Below are 26,896 nucleotides of genomic sequence, written 5' to 3'. Positions count from 1 at the left end.
CTCCTCTACGTGCTAATACATGTCTTCCATCACCCACGATCCCACATTAGGTAGTCATAACAAAAAATCTGCAAGGAATCCTCTAAGGCATCAGCCACATAATATGTGTCATCATAGGGTTCGACACCGCTTGGGGGAAGCTGCGAGTTGTATCCATGGTAACCAACGGCTCCTCCTCAGGAGAATTTGCCATTTGGTGTCGCATCTGTTAATCTCTGTGGCACATTATTTTGTAAATGCTATCACTAAAACAAAAATGCCGTGGAGACAAATTAAGTAAGTAGCTTAAAGTATTAAAGCTCAAAGTATAAGTAAAGTACCGTAGCTTATTTGTAAGTCCTACTTACAAATAAGCTTTACTTATTGTATATAAGGACTACAATGCAATCCCATTAATTCGAACTCAAAGGGGACTGACCATTTGTTGGACAAATAAAATAAGATTAATTTTGAAAAGTTAAAATTTCAAAATTAAATACATTCGTTTGAATAAAACGGAGTTCGAACTAAAGGGAGCCGTTCCGAATGAGGGCTTGATGCGCAAACCCAATCGTGAGCTCTGGGAGTGCAAATATCCCAACCCAATTTGAGGAAATATCAAATTGCTGTCTCTTTCTTGGCCGTGTGGTCAACAGGAAGGGTCTTGAGCCCCATAAAACACTTAGGCGAGTAGTTTCTGTGCAATTTGATGTAATGCCCTGCTGGAGCAGAAGACTGATGTTGAGAGTATGACTAGGGTTGCCACCAGGCCGGTATTATACCAGCACGGCCGGTTATTTGCGCGCTCTGCCGGTTGCCGGTATTTGTGGCTCAAGACCTTTCATAAGGGCTTTTACGCGGTTTTTCCTTCAACATTCCACTACAGCTTGAATAAATCTGGAGCACAGACCCAACTCCGCAGTCACCAGTCGTTTTCTTAGTTATTCATTATTATGATTATTCATTGTTATTATTATTACCATTGTTATTCATTACGTCTCGTGTTCGGAGGGGACAAGAGCAGTGGTTGTGCAAAGCTGTTTGTGGTTGTGTCGAGCCAGCTAGAACGTTCCTCACCCACTTCCCCTTTCCCACGAGCCTTTCCTCCTTTCCCTCTATTCCACCTCCTCTCCCTCAGCCGGTATTTTTCACTCCGAAAGGTGGCAACCCTATGCATGACGGAATTCCCTCTCTGGAAATTTGGGGAAATGTCACTCGGACAAGTCCAGTCGGGGAGCGCGTTTGGTGACTGGTGGGTGGGCATGTCCAAGTTGCAGAGATCTAAGATCGGCTTGTGGAACGTTGGTTCTGGGTCGGTGCAGGACCTGTTTGTACAGCCAGGAAGGTAACGCCGTGTTGCACACAACACGGTCGGGTCGGAACTCTCACTCATAACCGAAAATTGGTGTATTTTGAGTACTTTGCAATACGTACAGGGTTCGCCAAGATAAACTTCAGGGTTTGTAACGAAGGTAAAACAAATAAGAACAGTGTTGGAAAGCCAAAGTAGATGTAGAGGACGTATTATGCCCGAACATTTATGTCGATAATGCGACTTGGTCTGTTTCTCTGCGGATAAATCGTGAAAATTAAAAAACTGCCGCTGCCTAAACGGCTATTACCTGTGTTTCAGCTTCTTTCCGTCAGATGGCGAAACGATCGAACGTGGCGTTGCAGAGTACGACTTTGCATTCAGTTCCACTTGTTCGCTTGGTTTCGATGTCGTCTGCAACGCCGCGTTCGACTGTTTCGCCATCTGACGGAAAGGTGCTGAAAGGCAGGTATTGCCGATTAGGCAGCGGCAGTTTTTTAATTCCCCCCCCCCCAATTTGACATTCATTTTTTTATCCCTTCCTCGCTCCTTTAAGTGGCACATAGTTTCAAATCTGCTACATCGGATGACTGACATTTTCTGTGTTATAATGTACTGGTTCATTCGGTATACTAGTACCTTAGATTGTGCCTTCAATCGGCGGTGTAGCCAGAAAAATATTTCTGGGTGGTTCTATTGGGACTTTACAAGGGTGAGGAGGATTCCCCTTCATTTCCCTCTCCGAAATAGTACACTACTAAAGATACCATTTTGGGGAGGGGGTTAGACACCCAGATCCCGCCTTCGATACCTACCTCTCGCTGTGCTCAGTTCTGCATCTGTTGCGCAATGTTGGGCTCTTTCTGGAATCTGAAACAGCTGCACAACTGTATTTATTTTTTGAAGCGGAACACACACACAAAAAAGCCTGAATCTCAAAGCCAACCGTGTGTGTGATTTGCTGGCACGGATTGAATGTGTGACTACCTGTGACAAGGAAGACTTGAGATATCAATAGCTTACAAGTTTGAACTAGCACATTAAACATCCTGTTCATTGTAAATTACTAAAGTAACGTTCTTTATCAACGTTCATGCTAAGCACAATGTAGAAATGCACCTGCCAGTGAGATGCCACAGGCATTAAAGAGACTGTTGCATCCATCGTAGTCGATTCTGAAACTGCTGTTTGACTCTTCGCTCATCACCGACAATAATGCTGAAAATCCAACGCGAATTAGTGGAGTAGTGTAATGCATGGCATGAAGGACATGTACTTTATGTAGCTTAAACAAGTTTGTTGTTAATTTCTGTTGGCAGTACTATCTTTTTCCTACAGACTGAGGCTTTTCTACTGAATTCAAGTGTTCTACCTACTATAAACAAACAGTACTGTTTGTGCAGACATAATCACACATAGTTAAGGATGAAGGTTTTAACTTTTGCTTGTATAAATTTAATTTTTGGATGCATGTGTGTGCCACTTTAATGGTGAGTTCTGTGTCTAGTGCCATGGAACACCTAATCGAACATCAGTACTAGATGTGCTTCCTTGCTTGTGTTTGGGTACTCTATTTTCTATATCCCAATCCTGCTGTTCTCATAAGCATTTATGCATGCAATCCGTTAAGTAAATAATGGGCATTTCATGTGAAAACTAAGAACAGCACAATTTTAATTGTTTTGTGAGAGACAATGTATGTAACATATGGGCACTTCAAATGCGCCCATCCTGAAGTAACTCAATTAAGAAGAACCAAACATAATTACTGAAACCGTTTTTTCATGTGAGCTATGATGTCAAACTAGATGGAATAATAACATTGTTTGCTTCGATATAACTGGATCTTTGAATGTAGAGAAAGACGATTTTGTGTGTTTTGTTTTTGTCAATACTCTTGAAACAGGAATTGGCTTTGGCTTAGTTGTAATAAGAATTTTAAATTCTGTCGTCTTTCTTGCTCTGTTTTCTTTTCTTTTTTTTCTTTTTCTTGTTCGTTGGTGCAAGTGTTTCGGTTTGATATCGAAGGAAGGTCGGCAGTTACGGAAAAAATAAGTCCTATGTTGAAAAAATCATGCGACAATTTGCCAGCTTGGTCTGAGCTGATCTCTTAACTGACAAAGCAGCTGACGGTGATATACAGGGTGTGTGCAGAAAAACATGACCCGCATTTTTACATGTAACTTGTTGTCTACTTAGCCGAGGAACTTCCGGTGGCGCACGACGGCGTATTTATGCGTGCGAAAGCTACAAAAAAATCCTGGAAGCCATACTCAGTGTAAAAAAATAAACAGAGCGCGAAAACATGGGCTTCCATGCATTAGAATAGGGCGGTCATGACAGTGCATGGTAGTGCATTTTGGTCTCATGAGAGTTATGTGCAGGCACCGCTAGGGGTACTGCCGATAAGCATACATGTGGGATGTGGGACATCGTTTCGATTTATGCACCGATAGCTCCCCTAGCGGTACTTGAACACAACTCTCCTACGTGGACCACGTTGCCCTTTCACATACACCCTATTGTCCACCATGTTGCCCTATTCTGATGCACGGAAGCCGACATTTTCGTTGTTCCGTTATTTTTTAAGCTGGGTATGGCTTCCACAATTTTTCTACTGATTTCGCACGCATAAATGCGCCGTCGTGCGCCACCGGAAGTTCCTCGGCTAAGTAGACAACGAGTTACATGTAAAAATGCGGGTCATGTTTTTCTGCACACACCCTGTATTTACGGTGCAAGCGTTGCAACGAGATACTGTCATGGCGCGTACGGCGTGTCACGGGGAGCGCCGAAGGCGTCAAGAATTTGCGAATAGAACAAAATCGAAGTGTAGCATTCGCACATAATCGAACTTTGATCGAGAAAATTGTGTTTTCACGCGCCTTGGCAACGGCGGCTGCGGCGACGGCAACTTGTCTCGCCGTGAGCGCCATAAGCGGAAGCGAACGTCATTTTCGTCTGCTAGAAATTGACTTCCGCTGGCGGCGCCAGCGGCGCATGTCAGTTTTCATCGGCAGTTCGCTGTGGTTGCTCGCATGGGTTTCACTGCAGTGTTTCTCCATTCAGCCGGTGTTCTGTAGTTTCTACGCGTACGGTACAACCCATTCATCGAAGTTTGAAGTAAGAACGCCGGATCGCGTCTTTGCAAGGACACTGTCACGCTCATCCCACCGAGCGCGGCCGTACCTCTTGTCGCCGGGGGAAAACACGGATTTCTTCGAAGCCGGGAATATGGCTGCCGAATACAGCTTGGACCTTTCATCCCACTGGATCGTGGAGTCTGCGACTCTCTTCTACTACTCCAACCCGCGAGTAGCCCTTTTCCTGAGTCTAGGCGTTGCATTCCTGCTTTACTACCTCACCACGGTTACTCGTAAGCCTACCTTGGTTGCGAAAGAAAATGGGAAGTTCCAGAGGTTCTTACTCGAGAACTGTCCCACCCTCCACGAACGTTACTGGCCAACGCCATGGTGCCTGAGCACTCATATGATGACAGCGGCTGCCAACTTCATGAGAAGCAGAGTGCCGAAACTGCCCTACCAGCGTGAAATTGTCGAACTCTCTGACGGAGGTGTCGTATCGCTCGACTGGCTGGACGGGGGCAGCGGGCACCAGCCGATCGCGTTTTTTATGCCGGGTCTCACGGGATGTAGTCAAGCTGAATATATTAGATCTATCGTTCCCGTTGCCGCACGCTTAGGTTGCCGGTGTGTCGTTTTCAATAACCGCGGCCGCGGTGGCCTTGGACTGCGGACGCCCAAAATGTATTGCGCTCTCAGCACGGGCGATCTAAGAGAAGTCCTCGAGCACGTCAAGCGAAAGTACCCAGAGTCGCCCATCATTGCAACGGGAATATCGTTGGGAGGCATGATTATGGGACATTATCTCTGCGAAACCAAGGATCAGGCACTCGTCAGTGCGGTTATGCTCATTTCGACGGTGTATGACGTCCACCGTGGCACGACAAGCATGGAAACCACAGGATTGAACATGATTTTAAACCGGCATCTCGCTCGAAGCTTGTGCGGAGTGGTCGAACCTCACAAGCACCTCTTCATCAACGGACTCAACATGGACCGCGTACTCCAGAGCCGCACGATAAGAGAATTTGATGAGCACTTCACGAGCAAGCTGTTTGGATTCGGCACGGCTGAGAAGTACTACACCGATGCCTCCCTCCTCGGAAAGTTGGGGTCGGGGGTGAAAGTCCCAACGCTGTGTGTTGCCGCGGCGGACGATATGATGGCCCCCGCGGATGCACTGCCCGAAGCAGAGGCTGCAGAAAGTGATTATCTTGCACTGGTGGTCACATCTAGAGGGGGTCATATCGGCTTCATGGAGGGGCTACTGCCGCAGTTGCCCTTCTTTACAGAAAGGCTCTACGAACAATATGTAGGAGCTCTGATCGGGAAGCTCGATGGGGGAAAGTTGGCGCTACAGATCAAAGAATGAGAGCTGGGGGGGACACCGAGAGGGACGTGGTCCCTTTAGAGACTGAATCTCTGCTTTAAATGGTGTGCCTGGTAAAGTTGTCGACAGATTTTTCTCACAAATCTTACATCTGCCAGTCACTGGGCCCAAAACTGACCAAGCAGCAAGTGACATTTATGGCAAAATTTATGGGCAGGAATACAATATAGCCCTGCAAAGGTGCCCAACTTAAAGTTAAAAATGTATATCTTTCATTGCAAGAGTGAAAAATTGTCAAATAATGTGGTTTGTCATGCACATGTATACGCTTCATTTTGGAAACCAACTGTGCATGTTTATACATAAATAACTTGCACGTTTGTATGACGTGAAAATCTGTTCACTCCTTTCCATGGCACAGCTAAGTTATCTTCATTCCTTTAGTTTCTGTTGATGATGCTGTCATGCTCAAACATTCCAGATCATGTCATTCTTCCTGATGTTAAGAAAAAAAATGAGCAGCTTTTTTGGTTAACGTGTCAACTTTGATTGTTTACGCAAGCCAACGGAGTATAGGTAGGTTGGAGTATAGGTTTTATGCGAAGCAGATTTTATGTCACAATTGCTGTGCAGAAGTTTCAGCACAGTGTTGACATTTCACACGGTTTTCTTTTTGTTTTTCACGCGTGACAAGCCATGTTGTTTACGTACAAGCTGTGCACTTCGAAACACAATGTGCTGCTCATTTCGTGGGGATCTTCAGAGTAGAGGTTCACACAAGTCTAGTCCATTCTACGACTTAGGTAGGTCTAGATTTATCCAGGGCAGACAGTGTCATTTGTAGGTAGGTAGGTAGGCACACGTTGCGAACTTACATCGAAGGACAAGGAACGGTTGGACAGGCTACGGTTGTGATAGGTTATTTTTGTACGTTGTCCACATTGAAAGTGAAAGCTCCATTATTTTTTAAGCACCTGCGAGGACCTTTATATAGGTATTGTTGTCTATCCATGCCTGCGGACAGTGAGGGGTCAATAACTCATGCATGCGTGCCGGGAAGACGTGGTATAGCTGCAGGAAGACGCAGAGTGCATTCCACATAGAGTTGATTCAATATATAGCTGATTCCGTGCGAGGAGACAATGTTTATGCGATTGCAGCTTGTGTGTGCAGGTAATCCGGTTGAGACTGTAGTGCTCCCAATAAGAGAAGTATCTGCTTCGCATTTATTTTGTTTGTGTTTGTGGGCATTAAATATGTGCGTTCATATGCAAGCGACGCTTGGCAAACTGCCAAATATCTGTGATGGCCAAAGCATGCGTTTCTTGAAGGTCTGCTCCCATGTGTGCAGTGATGCCCACATACAGAGGCTGTTTTGTACATTTTTTTTTTTTACGTGTTACAATTTCTTCACGTTGGTCCTGGATAGGTCACATTACTGCTGAACTTTTGATGTGTTTATACCCAACATTCTTAAGTTAAGTGACATTGACTGAAAAAGAAAAAGATAATATTAATGTTTTATATAGTTAATGCTAATACATTGGTATCAAGACAGTTAAGCATGCATATGGAATATGTGTAATGGCTGGATCATGTCAGGTAGTGCATACTTGTCTGCAACTTTAGCCTTTAATAAAATAAGATTTTGGCCACCTTATCCAAGGCTACAAGGGCTAAAACTTAACTTCTAATTCTAGCAAAAAGTAATAACTGAAGACAGTGAAGAGTCATTCTTTTTGACAAAATGATATCAAATGTGTCCCACAGGCTGTTGGTAAATGCTCTGACCACTATCCTGCCTCAGTATTGCAAGTGAAGAAACAGTGACTGATTTCTCACGTTTCTCATGTTCATTTATCTATCTATTCTAAGTAATTCGTGCTCGTAATTCAAAACATGCCTCCATGCTCTGTGATGATTTGGTTTCGAAAATCATGCAAGCAACTGACACGGGATGTACTCCTGAGATTCACCTGTTCGATTCTCTCTCTCTCTGTGCTGGACGCAAAACTGAGATTATTTAAGAATATGCTAATGTGGGTGGCTACAGCGCATGTGTTTCCACATGGCATGTGCACGCTGCTGTGTGTCATCTATCGCTGATAATATGGAATAAATTAGCGATTGTGACTCAATTATTTGCATTTATGTGTACATTTTTCTCTGATATGTTTTGTCTCAGTAAGATGGCTGACACGATGTTCTGTGCCAGTTCATCTGTGAAGTGATGGAAGAGCGTCAGTTGCCATCTGCTCGCCATTTGCAGCTCGAGGCTTTCGTTGGTATGGGAAGTAGCTCGTGGTGCCATGAAATATCGGGTCATCATCAGTCGTGGGGCTCAGCGGAAAAGCAAGCCTTTGCGTAAATTTTTAAATCTCAAACAAGCGTCACCGTTTTTAGTGAGAGGTCAGTGTTGCTCTGAAACTGTCGGGGCTATATGATTTTGGAGGCTTGAATGTACGCACTTTGAGCAAAATGTATGCTCGAAATAATTGCGAACGAATATGGCTAGGGCCTCGCCTCTTGGGGAAGACAGGATCCTGCCTCACATCTACCATTTTAATCGATTTTCTTCTGTATGGCTAAGCCAAATTTTTCATCCTCTGGTTATTTTTTGGGTTCACACTTTTATGAGACAAGACAGGCACGAAAACAGTATAGCCAGCACCACATATACGCACTGGACAGTTTTGCAGTAAGCAGTGATCCAAAGACTGCAGGTGATGAGAGGTCAGGAAGAGATCCCACATGTGTCTGACTGGTCAGGCACACTGCCATCCTCGAAATGCTACCAGGCATTTGTGAGACTTGTTAGTCCTTGTTGTTCATTCAGCTTCTGCAGTGTTAATTGCAATATTGAACCTGAACAGCTATGTAACTGAACCTGTGCGCTAAACACACCTGTACTACCTTCCCACATATGATCTCTTTAGGTATAGTCTTGCCCAGTACCGACAAAAAAAGAAAAAAAGCTTTTTTGCTGTAACTCGATTCATGGATATCCCTAGGATTTTCGTCTCGGGGGGGGGGGGGGGGGGAGTCTGTCGTCTGTAGTGGTGGTGGGAGAGGTGACACCCATATCTGCAGCTTTCGTCGCCTTTCTGGCAGACAATTTGGAGGGGTGTCACCAGGCAGTGCTGGGAAAATCCCTGTCCTGATTACACCTCAATATACAGGGTGTCCCAGAAAACGTGTCATTGGATTATAATAAAAAAACGACGCGACCTAGAGTCAATGGCATTTGTTCTTACTGGGTTTTTGCCACCTCCTCGTGTGAATGTCGTGTAACGTAAGTTTATATGTAAATATTTGCGAGCTTAAGTCGGAAATTTGCCCAGTAAAGGTCACTTTTTTACCCCACCAATGTGAAGAGCGTGTCTAATTTAGTCAAATTAATGATAATTGACAGGGATATTCAGGAGCTATTCCATCGGGAAAAAAAAAAAAAAAATAGCCGAACATCATGCTCTACGGAGGTCGCACAGAATAGCGCACGATTAATTTTTCAGCGCAATCAGTCTGACGAAAGGAGGTTGAAAACCCAGCCCTCCCCGACACCGCAGAAAGAGATAAAACAGGCACGGCTTACCACGTCCGACTTTCGCTGGAATAATGCTTTCCCTCTCCCAATTTTAGGAACTGTTACTTTTTCTACTATCACTCTGTGGGCTGGCTTCGGAACCTCCTTTCGTCGCACTGAGAGCGATTGCGCTCAAAAAGTCATCGCGCGTTATGGTCCGGTGCTCCGAAAAGCATGATATTCAGCTATTTTTTCCGATGGGATAGCTAGCGAATATCACTGTGAATTATCATGAATTTGAGTGAATTCGGCACGCTCTTCATATTGGTGGGGCACAAAAGTGACCTTTACTTGGGAAATTTCCGAGTTCCGTTCGCAAATATTTACATAATTAAACTTGGAGTACATGACATTCACATTAGGAGGTGGCAAAAACCTAATAAGAACAAATGCTGTTGACCGCATGATTCTAGGTCGCGCAGTTTTTTTTATTATAATTCAATGACACGTTTCCTGGGACATCCTGTATAAACAGCTATGAATTTGATTCCCAGTTACGGATAGAAAATAGCTCATACTATTCTCAGAATTGCAGAGCTTGTATAGCCGGAGAAGGCAATACCCTACATGAAATAATTGATGTTCGGAGGCTGGAACAACATAGAAGGGACAAATACATACAAGGCCTCAATTTGCCTAAGAAATTAACGATGAAAGATAAAAGTCACTGAAAAGGGTTCGAGTCCTACAGCTGGCTAACATTTTCAGTGACTTTCATCGCAATACCCTAGTTTGGCCACGCTATAGTTGTGCGTGTCTCTCAATCTTATTCGTGGACTAACAGGTGTAATCTGTCGACAACAGCGAAAGCAGCTGCATCATCAGTAACCAGAACCGTTATACCGTCATCATAGTCTTGCGGAGCGCCGTGAAATTTCTATGAATTCGCAGGTAGCCCTATAGTAGTCACAACGGTGACGTCACGCAAAGCTAACGTCCGCGTGCGTTGCCGTGCAGCGAAAGAAGAAAGAAGGAATGATAAGGCGTTGTAGACTGCGACAAATAACGTTATCGGTCCACTCGTCCATGGTGAGAAGGACGCCCCGTGTTATATCGTCACCGCAGACCACTCGCTTTTCAAGCCCTCGTTATGCCGTCCGACGACTTCCTATACGGTACGGAGTTGTGCAGGATAAATGTGAGAGATGGTTATTTGCAAATACGTACGCGAACCTGCATTTCAAGTTTTGCAACAAAGGGAGTAATAGATGTAACGCAGATAATGGGCACGGGTCGCTCTGACGTCACTCTCGTGATTGCGTCAGTAGAGCTCCTCTGATGTCATACTTTGATGCGGGGAAAAATATTTATTTTTGGCTCAGTATTCCGACGTGCACCATGCGATGAACCGCAAACATCAAAGTGTAGCAGACTTTACGCTCAGGGTGGACGCAGCTAAAGTCGGAACTTTGGGTGCGCGAGGCAAAACGGGTGCGCCGAACGCAAAGTTTGTGCGGAAGTTTGCGCGCGACAAACAAATAGGGTGTGGTGAGAGCGGCAACACTTCCTTGAGTCTGAGGAAGGACGACAAAACACAGAAGGAACACGGAACGGAGTGGACGACACGTGTGTTCCTTCTGTAATTTGTCCTTCGTTAGACTCGAGGAAATGTCAAACCAACCACTCTCTCACTCATCCCACTTTCACCCTTACATGGTTTCTCACTCATACACGCATTTATACGACGGATTTATCGACGCAAACGGCATCTGGTTGATTGTGACGTGCGTGTGCGTAAGCTCTTCCCACTGGCGATCACTTTTCGTGATAGCGGTATTGAAAGATGACAAACTGTGCGATTTTTCGATGCGGCAACCATAGTTTTCGTAACAGAAAACGTGGAAACGACAACGGCTAATAGCGAATTCGGGTGGTCATTTCGTAGCAAAACGGCCGAGCGCTCGGAAATTGCTAGGTCGGCGACCGAGCTGGATCACGTGACCGTTGCCACCCGAACATGATCGCTAGGAATCTAGCGGTTTTAGGCGTTTTAGGTACTTGGATCACGCTAGGGGCGTCGCGGTCGCAAGTCTTCGAGTTCTGTCGTCTGCTAAACCACGTGATTTCAACATGCGGGCCAATGAGGGCACTCGCCACCGTTGCAGACTTGCAGTGCGGACGTGACGACACCGGATACAGTTGAGCAATCTGCTGCTCGATCGTTTTGAGACCGGGCAAAAAAAGTGCTAGCTAGCAAATTCCGAGCGCTCGGAAAGCGCCACGCGAACATGCGAGATTTGCTTCATTTTGACCAAGCGAACATGACTGCTCGAGATCTGGCAAAAAAGGTTGCTCCGAAATGACCACCCGAATTCGCCATTAGTGTCTTCGGGATAAAAGAAGAGAATGGACGCGACCGGATTTCAAAACATCATTCTAGGCTTCGTTTTCGAACAAGTGCTAGATAATCAGGCAACTGCGCCGGAAAAGTGACCACCGTCATGGCGGCCAAACGCGTTCGTTTGACGTCATGGGAAAACACCTTACTTTGCGTGGCACGTGCGCGACTCTGGAGGTAAAAAAAAACGCAGGTGCGCAAAAAAAAAAAGAAAAAAAAAACACCCACGGGACAAGGAGAGAAGCACAGGACACAAGTGTTGACTGGCAACGTAGACAGGTTTAATACGCATGACAGGCACCCGGCTTGTGTCCTGTGCTTCTCTCATTGCCCCGCGTTTCTTGCGCGCGGTAGTATACCCACGGATGCATTATACCAGCGTGCCCAGATCAACGCGTTTGCCTGGCCGTAATTTGCTCGCTTCGAGGCGGAAGCAGCAATCGCGTCGCCTTTATCGTTTGCGTTGCCTGGGAGAACCGGTGGGACGACAGATTGCAAAGCTCTCTGTTTGTGGTGTGCGCAAGAGGCTCAAACGCAATTCTGCAACCCGATATTTCAGAATCTTAGGGCGGTACATGAACTTTGCCATACAGCGATAAAGCAAACCCGACGCGTTTTCCAGATAATGAATACAGCCACATCCTCGCGGTGTGTTTACACGGGCACGTGAGCGAATGTTCAGCGCACCTCTTTTGGCACACCCGGAGCGGCCACTAAACGGCGAAAAGGAACATTGGAGGGCTACACTACTCGCTCGGTGATTCCTGTTGTCCGCTCATGCAGTGCACAGGCGGAGGACACGTTAGCTTAGCTTGAACGTTGGAATAGACGACAACGGTTGTGAAGACTTCTCCTTGTAACTGCAAATAAAATGGGACAATCACATACAAGGCCTCAAGTTGCCTAAGAAATTAATGATGAAAGTCACTGAAAAGGTTAGCCAGCTGTAGGACCAGCTGTGTTCCAGCCTCAGGACATCAGTTCCCTCATGTTCAACATTTGCCGCTAGCGTCGATCCCTGTCGTGTGAATGTGTGTATGAGTGGGCAAAAATGTAAGAGTGAAAGGAGGATGAATGAGAGAGAGAGTGACTGGTTTGTCCCTTCCATAGATTGAGAAGTTACCCGTCAAAAAGAACTCGTTACAAGTTAAGTTACCGTGTGCAAAATGTAACTAAGTTAATAACGAAGTTCTTCAGCCTGAAATGTAACTCGCAGTTACTGAGTTACTTAAAAAAAGAACGAGTTACTTCCAAGTTACTTCGGGCACAAAAATTGCATTACGCAGGTGCAGCGCGCGTGAGCAGTTGAGTTAGACCTTGAGTTGCCTGCGGAGGAGTGCAACACGCTTAGATCGCTTTCGTTTACGTCCAACAATAGACCTCTCCCTGTTTGTAAACAAATGACGTCATAGTGTTCGACAGCGCCAAAATTTGGTAGAATTGAACTACGCTCGAAGCTAGAGGTGAACAAGGTCGCGCCCGAAAGCCACGATCTTGAGGGGATTACGATATGGTCCCTTAAAGGGACGCGACCTTCGGTTCTACTTTTCTTTCAGTGGGAGGCAGCGAACAAGTGCCCGTTCGTGGAACCCATGGTTCGTGGCGTATGGTTTTATGAGCATCTTCTTTTGCGCTTGCAGTGCATCGCCCATACGTTACAGCTAAATTTACGGAAAGAACTTGTGTCGCACTTGATTCTGTTATCGTTGTTATTGTGCCAGTGCGAAAACGGAGACGGGAACGAACGGATCGATAGTGAGAACCAAATCTAGCTATCGATAGTAAAGAAAAACAAATGAACAGTACTATCGGTAGTCGATTATCGTAAAACTATCGATAGTATCGATAGTCACTTTATCGATAGTTATGCATCACTAATTCTTACATAACGCAGTCAGGACGGCCTAAGATTAACTCCCACCGTGCTGTGAGGGTCCATGGGAGATCTTCTGTTCATAACACGGTATATGTAGCTATGCTTGGACTAAGTACAAGTGCCAAAACAAACTTTTGAGTTGTATCCCTTCTACTTTTTTTCCCCCTTAAAAAAAGTAGGTGTCAAATAACTTTGATGCGGTAACTGTAGCTGTAACTAGTTACATGCACTGCAATCCAGTTACTATTTTTGCAGGTTAACTGTACCTTACATTTTTCGAGTGACTTACCCACGACTGCTCAGTGTCCAGAATTAAAATTGAATTGGCTGGGCCGCCTAGCCATGCAAAGGTACTACATGGAAGGCCGCTTCAAAATGTAGGCGAACACATTATAGCCATTTTCGTATCGATTTACGTTTCCTCCTCCCTTTCCCATCGCTATTTTGGGGTCAGGTTTTTTTTTATTTTTATTTTTCCCGTACGTATACAATGGAACAGAATTATGTCGTCACTGTTGTCAGTGGAGAAAGACTGTATGCGTAGAGCCTCACCTTTGTGTGGAAAAAACTATCGGGGTATAATTCGTTTTTACCCCAGTGCTGTGTAAAAGCTGCCTACGGACATCGCTGTTATTGTTCCTTTCATCCAGCATTGGGGTTTTATGGCTCCCAAGCGAAGCTTTGACTTCGTGTTACATCGAAGAACCTGAACTTTTCCACCCATAAATCGGGGTTAAGTAGGATGGTAACGGGTTAACCAATTTGAATTAACCAATAAGATTAAGATTTTAATTAACCAATATTATGACTGTCATTGATAGAAAGTTGCTTAACGTATCCAAACAACTCAGGGAAAAGAGGCGCTGACGCCAGGAATCTTCTGTCGTTGTTACGTTAACGTTGTTTATCGTATTTCGCGGAGGCAGAGCTGGGTTTAACCTGGCCAGGTGGCATAAAATTTTTGTCAGTTAGTGGCTCCATTTGGTAATGACCAAAAAGGAAACGTTTGGCATGGCGTGCTGATGTGGGAAATGCTATTTTTACAATTTTGTATCAGCTCGCTATCACGATAGAATGATAACTGGAAAGAGAGTGTGTCATTCTAAACTATGGATAAAACCTCCAGCAGAGCTGAAGCATTCTGGAGCCCAAATTGTCGTTCTGCTTTTCACGTTACCATAAAGCTACGCTATGCTTTCGCACTACCGCTGGATTACTTTGATCGGTTTCAACCTTGGCTTCCTCCATGTCGATGTTGCAGGAATCAGAAGATTTACTTGTTCGGAAGGTGTTCAAGATAACGGTTCCGAAAACATGAATTTTTATAGTGCATTGTACGCTGTCGCCTTTGCGTACGTAACAGATAGCGTTGGCGGTTCTGCGCAATGCGCGAAGCTCTCTTCCTGTTATGGGCGTGCGCAGAGCCATAAACGCTATCACTTACGTACGCAAAGGCGATAGCGTACGATACACTAAAACTCTTTAATACAGTATCTTATTGGGTCCGGCAGATATTATGCTTCGGAAGCCACGTTATCAAAAGGTCTACTAGCACACTCTATTCACCGCGTTCGCTGTTTACGATAGAAAACGGAAACGAAAAGAGCGCTCTATATGGGCAGGTCTTGAATGACTGAACGGATATGAAATCACTTTGATGAGGACCCGACATGATCGGTGGAGCGTGACGGTCACAGGCCTCTACTGCATTCCTCCAAAGGAAGTGAGATAGTCATACCGTCCCGTTGGGTGTAGAAAAATTGCGTTCCTTCTCCATAGCTATACCTTTGAAATGAAATACATTTGTACCTCGATATAACGAAATTAACGGGGATCGCGATTCCTTTCGTTGTACCGAAATTGATGACACCTGAAACGTTTATGCCTCGAATTGTGAACGTGCAAGCAACATAAACGTGTATGTGCAGTAGAATATAGTATGGTAAAGGATTTTTTTTTATGTCCGCGCCGGAGCGCCCTATCTCGGGATGTGCAGTGCGAACACTTTTGCCGGTCGCTGTGAAGGATGCGTACAGGAAAGCCACCGTACTCGTACTTTCACCGGAAACTACATTTCACGAATCTGCTGAGCTCGTCGGCCGCCTCCCTCTCCCTCCGGGTACACCGTCGCCCGCTAGCCGACGTTACGCAGCGCGGGCAACGTGAGCCCGATCATATGCGATCACCGTAAGCGACAATCTTTTGGCTTGCCAACAAAGGATAGCTGAGGAGAGAAACGGAATAGAAGCACTGCAGAAGCCTTTTGCTTGTATGGACGCGTGTATCGAGATGCCGGCTTAAAACTTTCGTTCTATCGGGAGCTGAAATGCATTGTTCCCTCCTATGGCGCCGCGTGACGGGGAATGCCAATTATTTCGTTGTACCACGTTTCCCTATAACGAAGTTTGACTATATTGGTAATATCCGCCGAGTGTATAGGAGTTAACTGGGTTTCCAAAGTCATTAGATGCGTTGCTTGCACGTAGGACGACAAAATAGGGTTAAAACGCCACTCATGGAAGGCCTGTGGATGTACGGTAGGATGGATTTTTGTTTCTGACTTTTTCAGGTTGAGTGCCTCTTACAAACCCGGGGGAGCAAAATAGGCTTTTCATTTTTCATCTGATTCCGGGTGGGCTACTTATGCTGTTTTCCGGCTAAATTTCCAAAACGAAGCCTTTTATCGCTTCAGCTTATCGCTTTTATCTTCGACTTGGCGTTATCCCATAAGATAACGCACGGCATCACTTCGGTTCGTGATTCGCCACGAGTTTTTGCGTGAGCCTATACCAAAGCAGCTCTGGAGCGCGCTGACTTTAAATATAACGATAGCGATCGCTATGTGAAAGTTCAAGATCGGGGTCCAGATCACACTTACAATGCGAGAACGAATCTAGTTCTAGTACATCATACGCTATCGCCTTTGCGTACGTAAGGGATAGCGTTGGTGGTTCTGCGCACGCCCATAACAGAAAGAGAGCTTCGCGCATAATCACCAGCGCTATCCCTTCCGTATGCAAAGGCGATAGCGTACGATGTACTAAAACTCTCTAATATGTATACCATATTTTCACGTGTAGTACAGATCCCGACAAAAGTTTACGGAACACCAGAACGACGTATTTCTTGCAGGGATCGGAACCGGTATTTTTTTCGGTCCCGTTCAGGTTCGAGTTTAGCTCCGCTGAACCGAAATTATCAGCTTGAACCGGTTCTGGTAGTTCGGTTCGGGTTTGGCTCAGGGAGAACACCCCCCGCACACACACAGACAAAAAAAAAAGAAAAAGAAAAGAAAAGAAAGAAAGACGGTCAGCGGTCGGGACATTTACAGGGATTGGAACCGTTACTTTTTTCGGTCCCGGTTTAACCGGTTCATGGGCAGTAATTTTGCTCTATGAAAGCGAGTTCATGCTCACCGTGCACGGTTGTAATAGAAAGGTGTGAGATAACCGTTTCAGGCGAGTAAAAAAAAAAAAAGGTCTGTCAGTTGTACAATTATTTTACCTCTGAACCGATTCCCGGACCGGTAACCGTATGAATTTTTTTCGATCCAGTTCCGGTTCGGTTCGATTCAGGTTCGTCAGAAAATAACGTTTTTTTTTTTTTTCGGTTTTCGGCTCGGGTTCAGTTGCGGTTCCGATCTCTGATTTCTTGATCTCAGCGCCACCCTAGCGGCGAACGGGAGTGGACACACTTACTGAGAGGTGCGTCGAGTACCCGGTCACCTGTTTGTAAGTCTATCTGCTCCTGTTTGCAGCAACGGTATCGCTCAGATGATATGTGTATATACACCACTCCGGTGTTCCATAAACTTTTGTCGGGACCTGCACATACGAATATATGTGTCGATGTTCAGTTCAGCGATAGCAGGATTTGTTGCGAGCCAACTATGTGTACGTATCCCACAAAACGTCCTGTTGGTTCTTTTGAGCTTTTTTTTTCTTTCTGCGCTACATTTGCAAAGTGAGAAAGGGAATACTTAATCTGGTGTTATCCGGAAATTGATTGGGAGGGTAGACATCGCTAGACATCGGGTTCGATTTACCTGAAAGAGCTTTACTACCCTTCGTAATGGGAGTAAACCGTTTGGCGTTTTTTCATTCTTACGCGATGTACAGAGATCTTATTTCTTTGGAGCTACAATAAAGATAAAGCACCCCACAGGGACGTCACACCGCAGTCACGTGTTTCTTGCGAGAGCGTGTTCTATTTCAAAGTCGTCTTGCATGATGCGTATTTTCAATGGAGTGTACTTGACGTCGAGGATTTCCGTATCTTGACTTGGCACTGCATTGGATCCCACAACGCTAGATAGCCTTTACAACAACAAATACCGGTCTGTTGCGTGTTTGCTGCGTGTGATGCACGTGTGTTGCAAACTCGCAGCCTCGTTAAATGTCGCGAAGCACAGAAGCAAGAAGCGGCTTCACCAGTCGGGGTCTGGGTTAGGACTATCTTTATTTACAAATAGAAAAGACTGTACAAAGAGGGAGAGAATTGAAACTCGATACACGTTTCTAGAATACACGGCGTTACAGTGATGGCGTGCCCACTGCTGTCACTGTCCGCTCCCCCGTTCGCGTTGAGTCCGTGTTCTGTTACAGCATCTGACTCGACTCCGCTTTAATGAACTCCGTTTTAGGCATCATATATCATGCTTCCAAAGAGCATGGGAATGTCACTTTTTAAGCGACGATAATATTTTTGACGCGAAACGTCTTTAAAATCGGACCGAAATATACGGTAAACTTGCCTAAATAACTTCGTTAAACTGCGTTAAATTTACCGGTTAACTGTGAATTAACTTTAAATTTAACCGCGTTATATATATTCGAAACGGACGCTCGCGGAACTTTCCGTTCAATGTAGCTGGCGATCCACATGCGGTGGCGCGGTGATTCGGGTGTTTTCGGGTAGAGATTGTCGAGACCAATCGGCTTAAGTAATAATAGGTGGCTTGGACGATATTTGTTCGCGAGAAACTTAAAAGTGTGGAAAAAATTTCGGCCGCAGCCCGACGCGGAGCCAGACGGATTGCGCCTGTCGTTCGAAAGAGGAGGCTCTGGCCACCGGTACCCAATGTCCGGCGCCCAGCGAGCGAGACAGCGTCGCAAATTTGACGCGGCACGCGCGCTGTGAACGAAGGCGCGAGCACCTCTACAGCCGCTGTCCCTGAGCCGATAGACATAGCGAGCGAAGATGACACCGATACATCGGAGACGGCCATGCAACCGCCAGATTTTTTTGTGTCGGTAAAACACAACGGCTCGACGTGACTCAAAAACCGCAGTTGAAACTAGGACAAATATATATTTAAGGTATACGGTACAGATCAGTGGCGTAGCCACGGGGGGGCTAGGGGGGGCTCGAGCCCCCCCTAGTAGGGGGGGCAGGTAGGGGGGGCTCGAGCCCCCCCTACCTGCCACGACCCGACCCACGTAAATCGTGCAAATCCGATAAGAAAATAATATATGGTGGGGGGGGGGACCAGTGTGACGATCGCGAAAGTTCTTGCAGTTCATGACGGCTATCTAAGCAGCACTCGTGAATGGTTTTCAAAGTATGAGCTTTTCAAAGTACTTACAATCTCGTGACACCACCTCATTGGACATGACAGCCTATATATGTAATCGTACTGTGAACGTCCAAATAAATTATTTTCGTTCTTTTTTTTTTCAACCGCATTTTGCGGTGTGCACAAGTATATGTTTGTTGTCGCATCCAGGATCAGTGGGGGTGGGGGAGTTTTCGTATCGAGCCCCCCCTACATTGGAGGTCTGGCTACGCCACTGGTACAGATACAGGTAAAAAGTGTTCGCAATTGCTACTGGTTTGTGGGAGATCGAGAAGAGACAGGGTGTGGGCAAGCTTGAACTGAATCATGTTTTTTTTTTGTCCGCGTCTCTGGTCTTCAGCATCGTTGATGAAAGAAGTTCCACTCGAAACCAGTTCGACAACCTCTATGCAGAGTATAGACAGGTAGAAATCGAGCGAACCGGTAAGGTAGTATGAAGGGAATTGCCTCAGGACGAGAGCCATCAACATTTCAATCAGGGACTGCTTTTCTTCTGGGTTTGCATGCCGAAACTTAATTTTTAGTGCTTTTGAAACATGAAACTTCCCCTCTGGAAGGAACCAGTGGTGGAACCTCTCAAAACATTAGTTTAAGAGTTAGGTTTCCCCCTCCCCACTATGTGCTTTAAGAGGACCCCATCCCACCCCAAATTGAGGGTCTGTATCTGCCCTTCGAAGGAACTCGTGTTGATACGGCATGACTATGCAACTTTTTTTTTTTAGATCAACATGTGAGTATGTGGCATTACCACAAATGTAGGAACATGATGGAAAGTGAGTTGGAGGTGTGCTTAGGTGGGACAGTTAGCAATTGTGGAACAAATTTTTACAGGATTTTCATATTCGCTTGCATCACTGTGCTTGTATGAAACTTAGGATATTCCTCAAAATGTTCATCTTGAATGTCATCTGGGAAGACTTCTTGGAGGGGGCCTGCCCCCTTTCCCTTCCCTAGGAAAGCTCCGGTGAGGTAAGGGGGGCTCAGGCCCCCAAGCCATTGCCAGCGTATTCTAGTGGGTAGTGCACTTGCCCAGCAGTCAAGTCAAGTCAATTCAATTCAATTCATTGAATTTACCATATACATGGTTGGGCAAAGGAGCAAAAAGCTGCCAGCTGGCAACTTGACAAGGCTCCGCTGCCCTCGAGAGGTGCAGGGTTGGATTCTCGTCACTGTCTGCCTTTTTTCGATGACCGCCATATTTCAATAAACAAGTGCAGCATTTTTTTTTTGTGTGTGTTTGTGTTAATTAATTGGCCTCTATTTTTCTTTATCTTATCAAGATAGGCTCGACATTTATAAAGCAGTATTCTTATCTCTGGATAGCTCCCACTGCCAGCCTATGTATCTCAAGGACTTCCTCTGTTTATCTGTGGCTTTCGAGGCCATTATCATCTTATTATAGGATGTTTGACCCAAGGTGAATGCTCTTATCCATATGTTGTCATGTGTGAGTCATAGAAGTGTATGGTGGCCGAAAAAATGCCTTCCAAAGTCAACGTGATTCACAATCAGGAAAGAGCAAGGTAAACAGTTCAGATTGGGGATTTCAGGTGTCACTTGTACTTGTCATGCTTTCCCAATAGCTCTTGACTGTGCACTTCAGTGCTCTTCATGTTGGAATGTCAGGAAAACCATTCGATACATTTAAACAGAAGATGATTTGGTATGATGTAAAGTATCTAGTTGAAACAATCTTTTTATTTTGGTTATGCTAGTCTGTGTGCTGTAGTTATTTATGATAAACCTGACTGCACGATTCTGGGCTAGTTCTTTGGTAGTTCTGGGCTAGTCTGGTGTAGTTCGTGAACACTTCAGTTATGCGTGTAGGCAGCGCACAAAACGACAAGGACAAGGCGTCACATTAGAATTGTCCTTCTCTCTTCTCTGTGTCCTTATATTTTTGTGCACTGCTAGCACACTTAACTTCCTTGTTAGTTTCCAGAGCATACATGAAGTTGGCGGGATGGGACGACCTAGTAAATGGCATAGACTTTCATTTAGAAGTGTGGTTGGATACCATAATGCAGTTGGAGCACCATTCATGAAAAATGTTTAGGTAATTTCGAAGTAATTAATGATCTTTGTCACGAGTTATCGGCCCATAAATGACACAGTCATCCGCACACAGTCAGATGTTAGAACTGCAACCACCCAGAGTTTATTTAATCAATTTTACATCTTTGGTATAATTCCTTGGGTACATCATCACTCAAATAAAGTCCCTGTGGTTGTTCTTCTTCTGAGTGAGACCGCTCCACAACATGGAAAATCACAGATGTACTGCACTTCCCGTGTTTTCACACTTGTAGCGAATAAAGCACCTTGGCCATAGCCACAGTTGTGTTGACGTTACTAGTGTGGCAGAAAGGGGTTGCGTGCTTTTGAGGACCAGTAGAAATAACGGAAGCTTTCTCCTTTATGCCAGTCAAAAGTCTGTTTTATTAGCTATGACAAAAAAATAATTTTTAACTCATTGCTCTTGCATACGGTTCAGTGATGCGTGTGATGTCCTTAACTCGCAACACTTGTATGGAAATAGTGCAACCCCTTTAGTTAGCAGCAGTGGCAGAGTCAAGGGGTTCCCTGCCCCCCTCCCCCTCAAATCATATCCCTTTGGGAGAGGGTAACGAGGGGAAATCCTCCTCCCCCATGTAAAGTACCCACAGAAACCCTCCCAAAATATTTTTCTGGCTACACTGCTGGTTAGCAGTGCCAACATTGATGGAGCTTATAGTACATGCCTTGCAGCTTCTGTCAACTGAGGAACATCCCTGTCTGTTACTTCCCCATTCTGACTGTTTCTTTTATTTCGACATAAACTTCTTCACTTCAAGTATCTTCACGATGAACTGTATATTCGTTTTTCTTTTTTAATGCCGCACTCTCATATGTCAGGTAGTGTGACTGACATCGTCGTTCCTTTTGACCTACTTCGGGTACTTACAGTTGATGTACCACTTTCAGGGTCCTTCCCACAGAAAACAAAGGATTCCAAATGCTTCAGAAGATGGGGTGGAAGGAAGGAGAAGGCTTGGGAAAGCAGAATCAGGGAACTACAGAACCTGTGAGTTCCTGTTTCCTGTTGTACAAAAAAGTCCTGACCTACAAGATAAGTAACCCAAGGTAGTAACTTGTGAGGAACAGCACTAGATTGTCCCTGCACATCTTGATGGAGAAGAAGCCATGGGGTATAAAGATCCTCGTCGTTTTTATTCTCCGTCCTCGTCCTACCCAGCACTGGGGTTTTTTCAATTGTCTTCGATGAATCTTTGATACTGTGAGGATGATTGGCTTTCTCCTCAACGCTCCTGCAGAGCTCAGGAGGCTTAAATCTGGGGGACTAGGTGACATGTTAGGGCTCAAGTGGTGACGAAAATTCTCAGGCAGCGACCCTCAGGTTGTGTAGGCTGTGTGAGTCAGCTAGCCCAGTCTAGCCTAGTCTGCATGCATCATAGGAATCGGTCACATTGCCACTTGTGATGGCCCAAATGCCTCGGAAATGAGCAATCCAATTTTACAATTAGTGAAGTGCCAGCTGGAAACTATCCTGTGGCTCTTTGGCAGAAACAAAATGAAGGTTCTCCAGAAAAAAAAGTAATACAAGTAAATTTTGTTTACACAATTTCAAGCGTGGGAGTGGCTTGTATGCTAAATGCCATAAATAAGGTTCATCCCTAAGCAAGGGCTTTGAATGCACCGATGAACAGCAATGACCTACTAACAGAACAAGCAAAGAGAGTGTTGTAATTTGTCAATTTTCTGCCGCACCATCATTGTTCAATCTCTCGTGTTTGGTGGGATGTACATGTAAAATGTTTAATGTCTCCACAAAGAGCACAGTGCTGAAGTTTGCTGTGGTCTTGTCTTTTGCACTTGTCTAGTGCCTAGGCATCTAAATAGAAATTTGTTTGTAAATTAAACTTCATCCAATGTTATTCCAGGTAGTAGTTGAACAGAGGAAAGCGCACGCAGGCTTGGGTGCTGAAGACAGCTCCAGTTTGAATCCCAAGTCGGAAGTGTGGAGAAGGACGAAGGAACGATACGATGCCCTCACTTAATTGAGGTTGGTGTAACTCACATTGGAGGATGTTTATTCTTTCAAGCAGTAAAATGTACTTGTGGAGATCTGTATAGCAACACAGGGCACAGACTCATCCATGCAACTTCAAAAGGCTTATCATTTTGTGTGCCATGAGACATGTAACAATCTCTGAAGAGCTGCACTAATTTGAAATATCATCAGGTCCTGAGCTGAGGCTTTTGCCTGTTGTTATCCGATATAAATTCCCTAGATTCATTTTACATTTTGTATTGTGGGGTTTACATAGAACGAGGAAGTCCGCTCGTCTATCAACCTGCCAACTGTAGACAATGGAGATCCCCACAAGCTGTTCCATGCATGCTCAGCAGGCATACACGCTGCCGTCGGACAGTGCTGTCCTCGCAAAGCTGCGTACCGAGATGCACCGAGAGCGTTCCCTCTCCCATGACCAGGCCTCTCTCCGTTGCTTGAACGCCTTTGTGCAAACCTCTCTCCGACCCCGCAACCATCTCTGAGTCACCAGCCCTGTTGGTTTTACAATCGGTTCGGTTCACCGAGCGCTTCACTGTGAACCGCCCTGCTTTGGCAGGGGAACGCCAGAGGGGATTACTAGCAGAGACCAACAATGCCCCAGTCCACCAGACATCAGAGTCACCTGCTCTTCATCAAAAACCGTTGTGCAAAGCAAAATTTTCTCCCTAGAGCATAGACACATTTCCGCATAGACACACACGGCCAACCCGTTTTCGCCAAAGCACGCCGCCTCAGTCCAGAAAAACGAGCCATAGCACACCACGAGTTTGACCACATGCTCGCTGTTGATATCGTTCAACCATCCTCCAGTACCTGTGCATCCGCTTCTTCATATGGTTCCCAAGAAGACTGGGGACTGGAGACCATGTGGTGACTTCCACGCAGTTCTTCGACGCCCCTACTCATGTTGCGCCCGCTGACTACATTGACCACCTCTGCAGGCACTTCTCTCATGTCAAACCAACTCCCACCAGAGCGCATCAGCCGTACAAAACGTTTGTCTCCTCACACCTTTCGTCCGCCTCCAAAGTTTTCGTCCGGACAGACACCCTACGGAAGTCCCTACAACCCCCTTACAGTGGCCCCTACCACGGCTTGGAATGCCGTCAGAAGTTCTACGTTCTCAACTACAACGGGCGCCACGAAACCATTGGCATCGACAGGCTTAAGCCCGCCTTCACTGAGTTGTCCACCCCGTCTTCCCCTGGCCGACACTGTCAGCCCTAACCCTGACTCTTCTGTGAGACGACCCAAGCACGTATTCTGGAGTGACAGCGTCGCTACTGCCTCAACTGCCTCACGTCCCATCTGTCCATATATTCATACCCTGTGACTATTGGTGTGGCATGCATTATGTATCGTACATTATGTGACATCGTGGAATAGTCACTGACTCTTCTTACATCACCAGTGACATACATTACAGGAGGAATGGCAAGCTTCATGTAGAATGTCAGGTTCCAGTTCCATTGTTGCATTTTGCTCCCTGTTTTCTTCCTTGTCTTCAATTTCTTGCATTCTCGGGGGCGGAGGTGGTATGCGGTGAAAATTAATACGCCAGATGCACCATCACTGCTCCAGCTTGCGTAAATGCTGGACAGGCCTACGAAGGATTGTTTCGTTTGGAAGCGTCACCTCGCATGCTCGAATATTGCCGACACGTTCTGGCTCCAAGTCGCGATCCGCGAGCAAGAGGCAGTCTCCCTTGAGGTGCATGGAAACTGGATGAGGGTTGCAGCATCACACGACCTACTGGTAGAACATTTGTGCAGGACGGTGTGCTGCAAATGATGAAATGAGGGGAACATCACAATGTGGTCATGCTGCCACTTCATTTCTGGGCTCCTCGCCAGCCTTTTTCGTCGCTTCTTGCGTATAGCCTCTTTAGCCTCGACAGTGCTTTCTCTCAGTGACTCTGCCCCGCTGAGATGCGGACGCGGTCTAAATGCCAACCTTGCCGTCCTGTGTCATAGACGTGGTTCGTTATTCCTATACGTAGATCTCTGCGTCGTCATGCTCGCTCCTTGATCGTCTGCAATTATGCTTAAAGTTCATGCCAGAGTACCTTCTAGGCTTTACTTGCTGGTCACTGATGTTGTCAAGCTCTTCATACTCGTACGCCCTACTAAAGTCATCTTGAAGGGTCTTCTACATCAAAACCTCTACGGCGATGGTAGAACCTTTGGTTGAAAGATCTCTGTATGGGTCCTTGACGCTGAAGTGGGGGACTGGGAAACCAACGTTTACGTAAGCGATTCCTGTCTGCGGTGTACAAACTTCCCTGAACAGCTTCTCCATTGCGGTCAGTTACATTGGTTGCTTCGCGACCTTTCTCTCCGGTGACGACGTCAAACTCTACCACCTCTCCATCGCCGACGCTACGCAATGGACACCCGACACTGGTGGCTTCCCGCCAGTGGACAACTGATATTCTCCCCCCATCTATGCTGAGAAGAGTTGATCCAATGCTTGCTTTCCGCATGCCACGAAACACCTCTTGTCAAGATGCTGCATTGATTCATCGTATGCGACTCGATGTGGCCTTTAGAGCTCAGTGGCCTTACCACTTGAGACAAGTTGACTCTCCCAGATGCTGTCACTGCGGTGCTCTAGAAGATGTAGAGCACATTCTTCTTAATCGCCCACACTTCCAACCTTCCTGAACCACACTCTCCGTGTCTCCTCACCAGCTGGACTCTCGCCCCCTCCCCTCTCTCAAAATTGCTTGGTCCCTGGCCACATCCAGCCCACCAATGCTGTGCCCCGAAAGCTCTTTTGACATTTTTGGACATCATAGGACTTTGAACCGTATTGTGAAGGGGCTCATTATATCATTCCTCGCATCACCATCAGCAATGGGGTAGAGCATCTCCCCTGGCGATTAAAGTCCCCGTTCGCCATCCAAGAAATAAAGTTGTCTATTGTGTACCTTGTTTTGCATACCAGCTTTGCCTTTCGTGGGTGAGTTGCTTGGCATACTAAAGACAAGTAGCAGAGTGAAACATAAATTTTCAAATACTGCCATTATTGGAATAGGTAGAGAGAGAGGTTTATTCCTGGAGTGGTGCCTACCCCCAGCTATAACATTTTCTGTTATTTTGTGTTCATTCTTTGTTTGCATTGTCAAGTTTGTGTTTTTTTTTATGGCTCTTTCAGTGGGAGAAAAATTGTTGGTTGAAACTTACTTCTGTATCTTTCTAGCTCCTGACATGGTTAGGTCCCTTGTGAAGTTGCTGCACGGAGATCACGGGAAATAGGCAGTACCATAAACTTCGTCCCATTTGGCATTGACATGGTACATTGACGAGATCATTAAGTCCTCTCATATCATCACGTTTTCACGATATTCGATTATGCTGGGTTGGTAAGTACCAACCGACGGCAGAGATAGATCTACCTTTGCAATCGACATCAAGGTCTAAGGCGCAGACAATTGAAGATGATACATAATCGTCAAAATAAAGTGTTGTTTGCAAGCCACTCTCATGAAGCTGTGTACTCTGTAAGTTCCTCCTCTTGGCAGGGCCAATCCGATAGCGGCATGGAGGGAACAGCGGACATCTTGATTTGTCAATACACAGTTCTCTCTCCACGCTCCCTGCATTTCTGTTATCGTCTATACAAAGGTAGGACTCTTGTGTTTCTTTGTTACACATTATTTGCATGCTGAAGTAACAATGTGGATTTGTCTTTTTAATTGCACAGCATATAACATGCAGCACATGGATGGAATACAAAATAGCTG

At 45.7% G+C, this 26,896-nt stretch overlaps 2 protein-coding genes across 3 annotated transcripts in view; both read left to right on the top strand.

The window, feature by feature from the left end:
* LOC135389092 (angiogenic factor with G patch and FHA domains 1-like) overlaps window positions 1-26,632 on the top strand; it is a 35,802-nt gene extending 9,170 nt beyond the window's left edge. For both annotated transcript variants that reach the window (XM_064619059.1, XM_064619060.1), the window contains exons 11-13: window positions 22,041-22,140; window positions 23,018-23,139; window positions 26,353-26,632. In XM_064619059.1, coding sequence (XP_064475129.1) covers window positions 22,041-22,140; window positions 23,018-23,134 — 217 coding nt within the window. In that variant the 3' untranslated portion in view covers window positions 23,135-23,139; window positions 26,353-26,632. The remainder of the gene's footprint in view (window positions 1-22,040; window positions 22,141-23,017; window positions 23,140-26,352) is intronic.
* Window positions 4,257-7,843, top strand: LOC135389093 (phospholipase ABHD3-like). Its single transcript, XM_064619061.1, has one exon. The coding sequence runs from the start codon at window positions 4,292-4,294 to the stop codon at window positions 5,744-5,746; it is 1,455 nt and encodes a 484-aa protein (XP_064475131.1). The 5' UTR covers window positions 4,257-4,291; the 3' UTR covers window positions 5,747-7,843.
* Window positions 26,633-26,896: the final 264 nt, after the last annotated feature.

This window comes from Ornithodoros turicata, chromosome 3 (genome assembly GCF_037126465.1).
Source record: "Ornithodoros turicata isolate Travis chromosome 3, ASM3712646v1, whole genome shotgun sequence".
In the NCBI taxonomy this organism is placed as follows: domain Eukaryota; kingdom Metazoa; phylum Arthropoda; class Arachnida; order Ixodida; family Argasidae; genus Ornithodoros; species Ornithodoros turicata.
The sequence above is the reverse complement of the archived record's forward strand: the minus strand, read 5'-3'. Positions and strand labels throughout refer to the sequence as shown.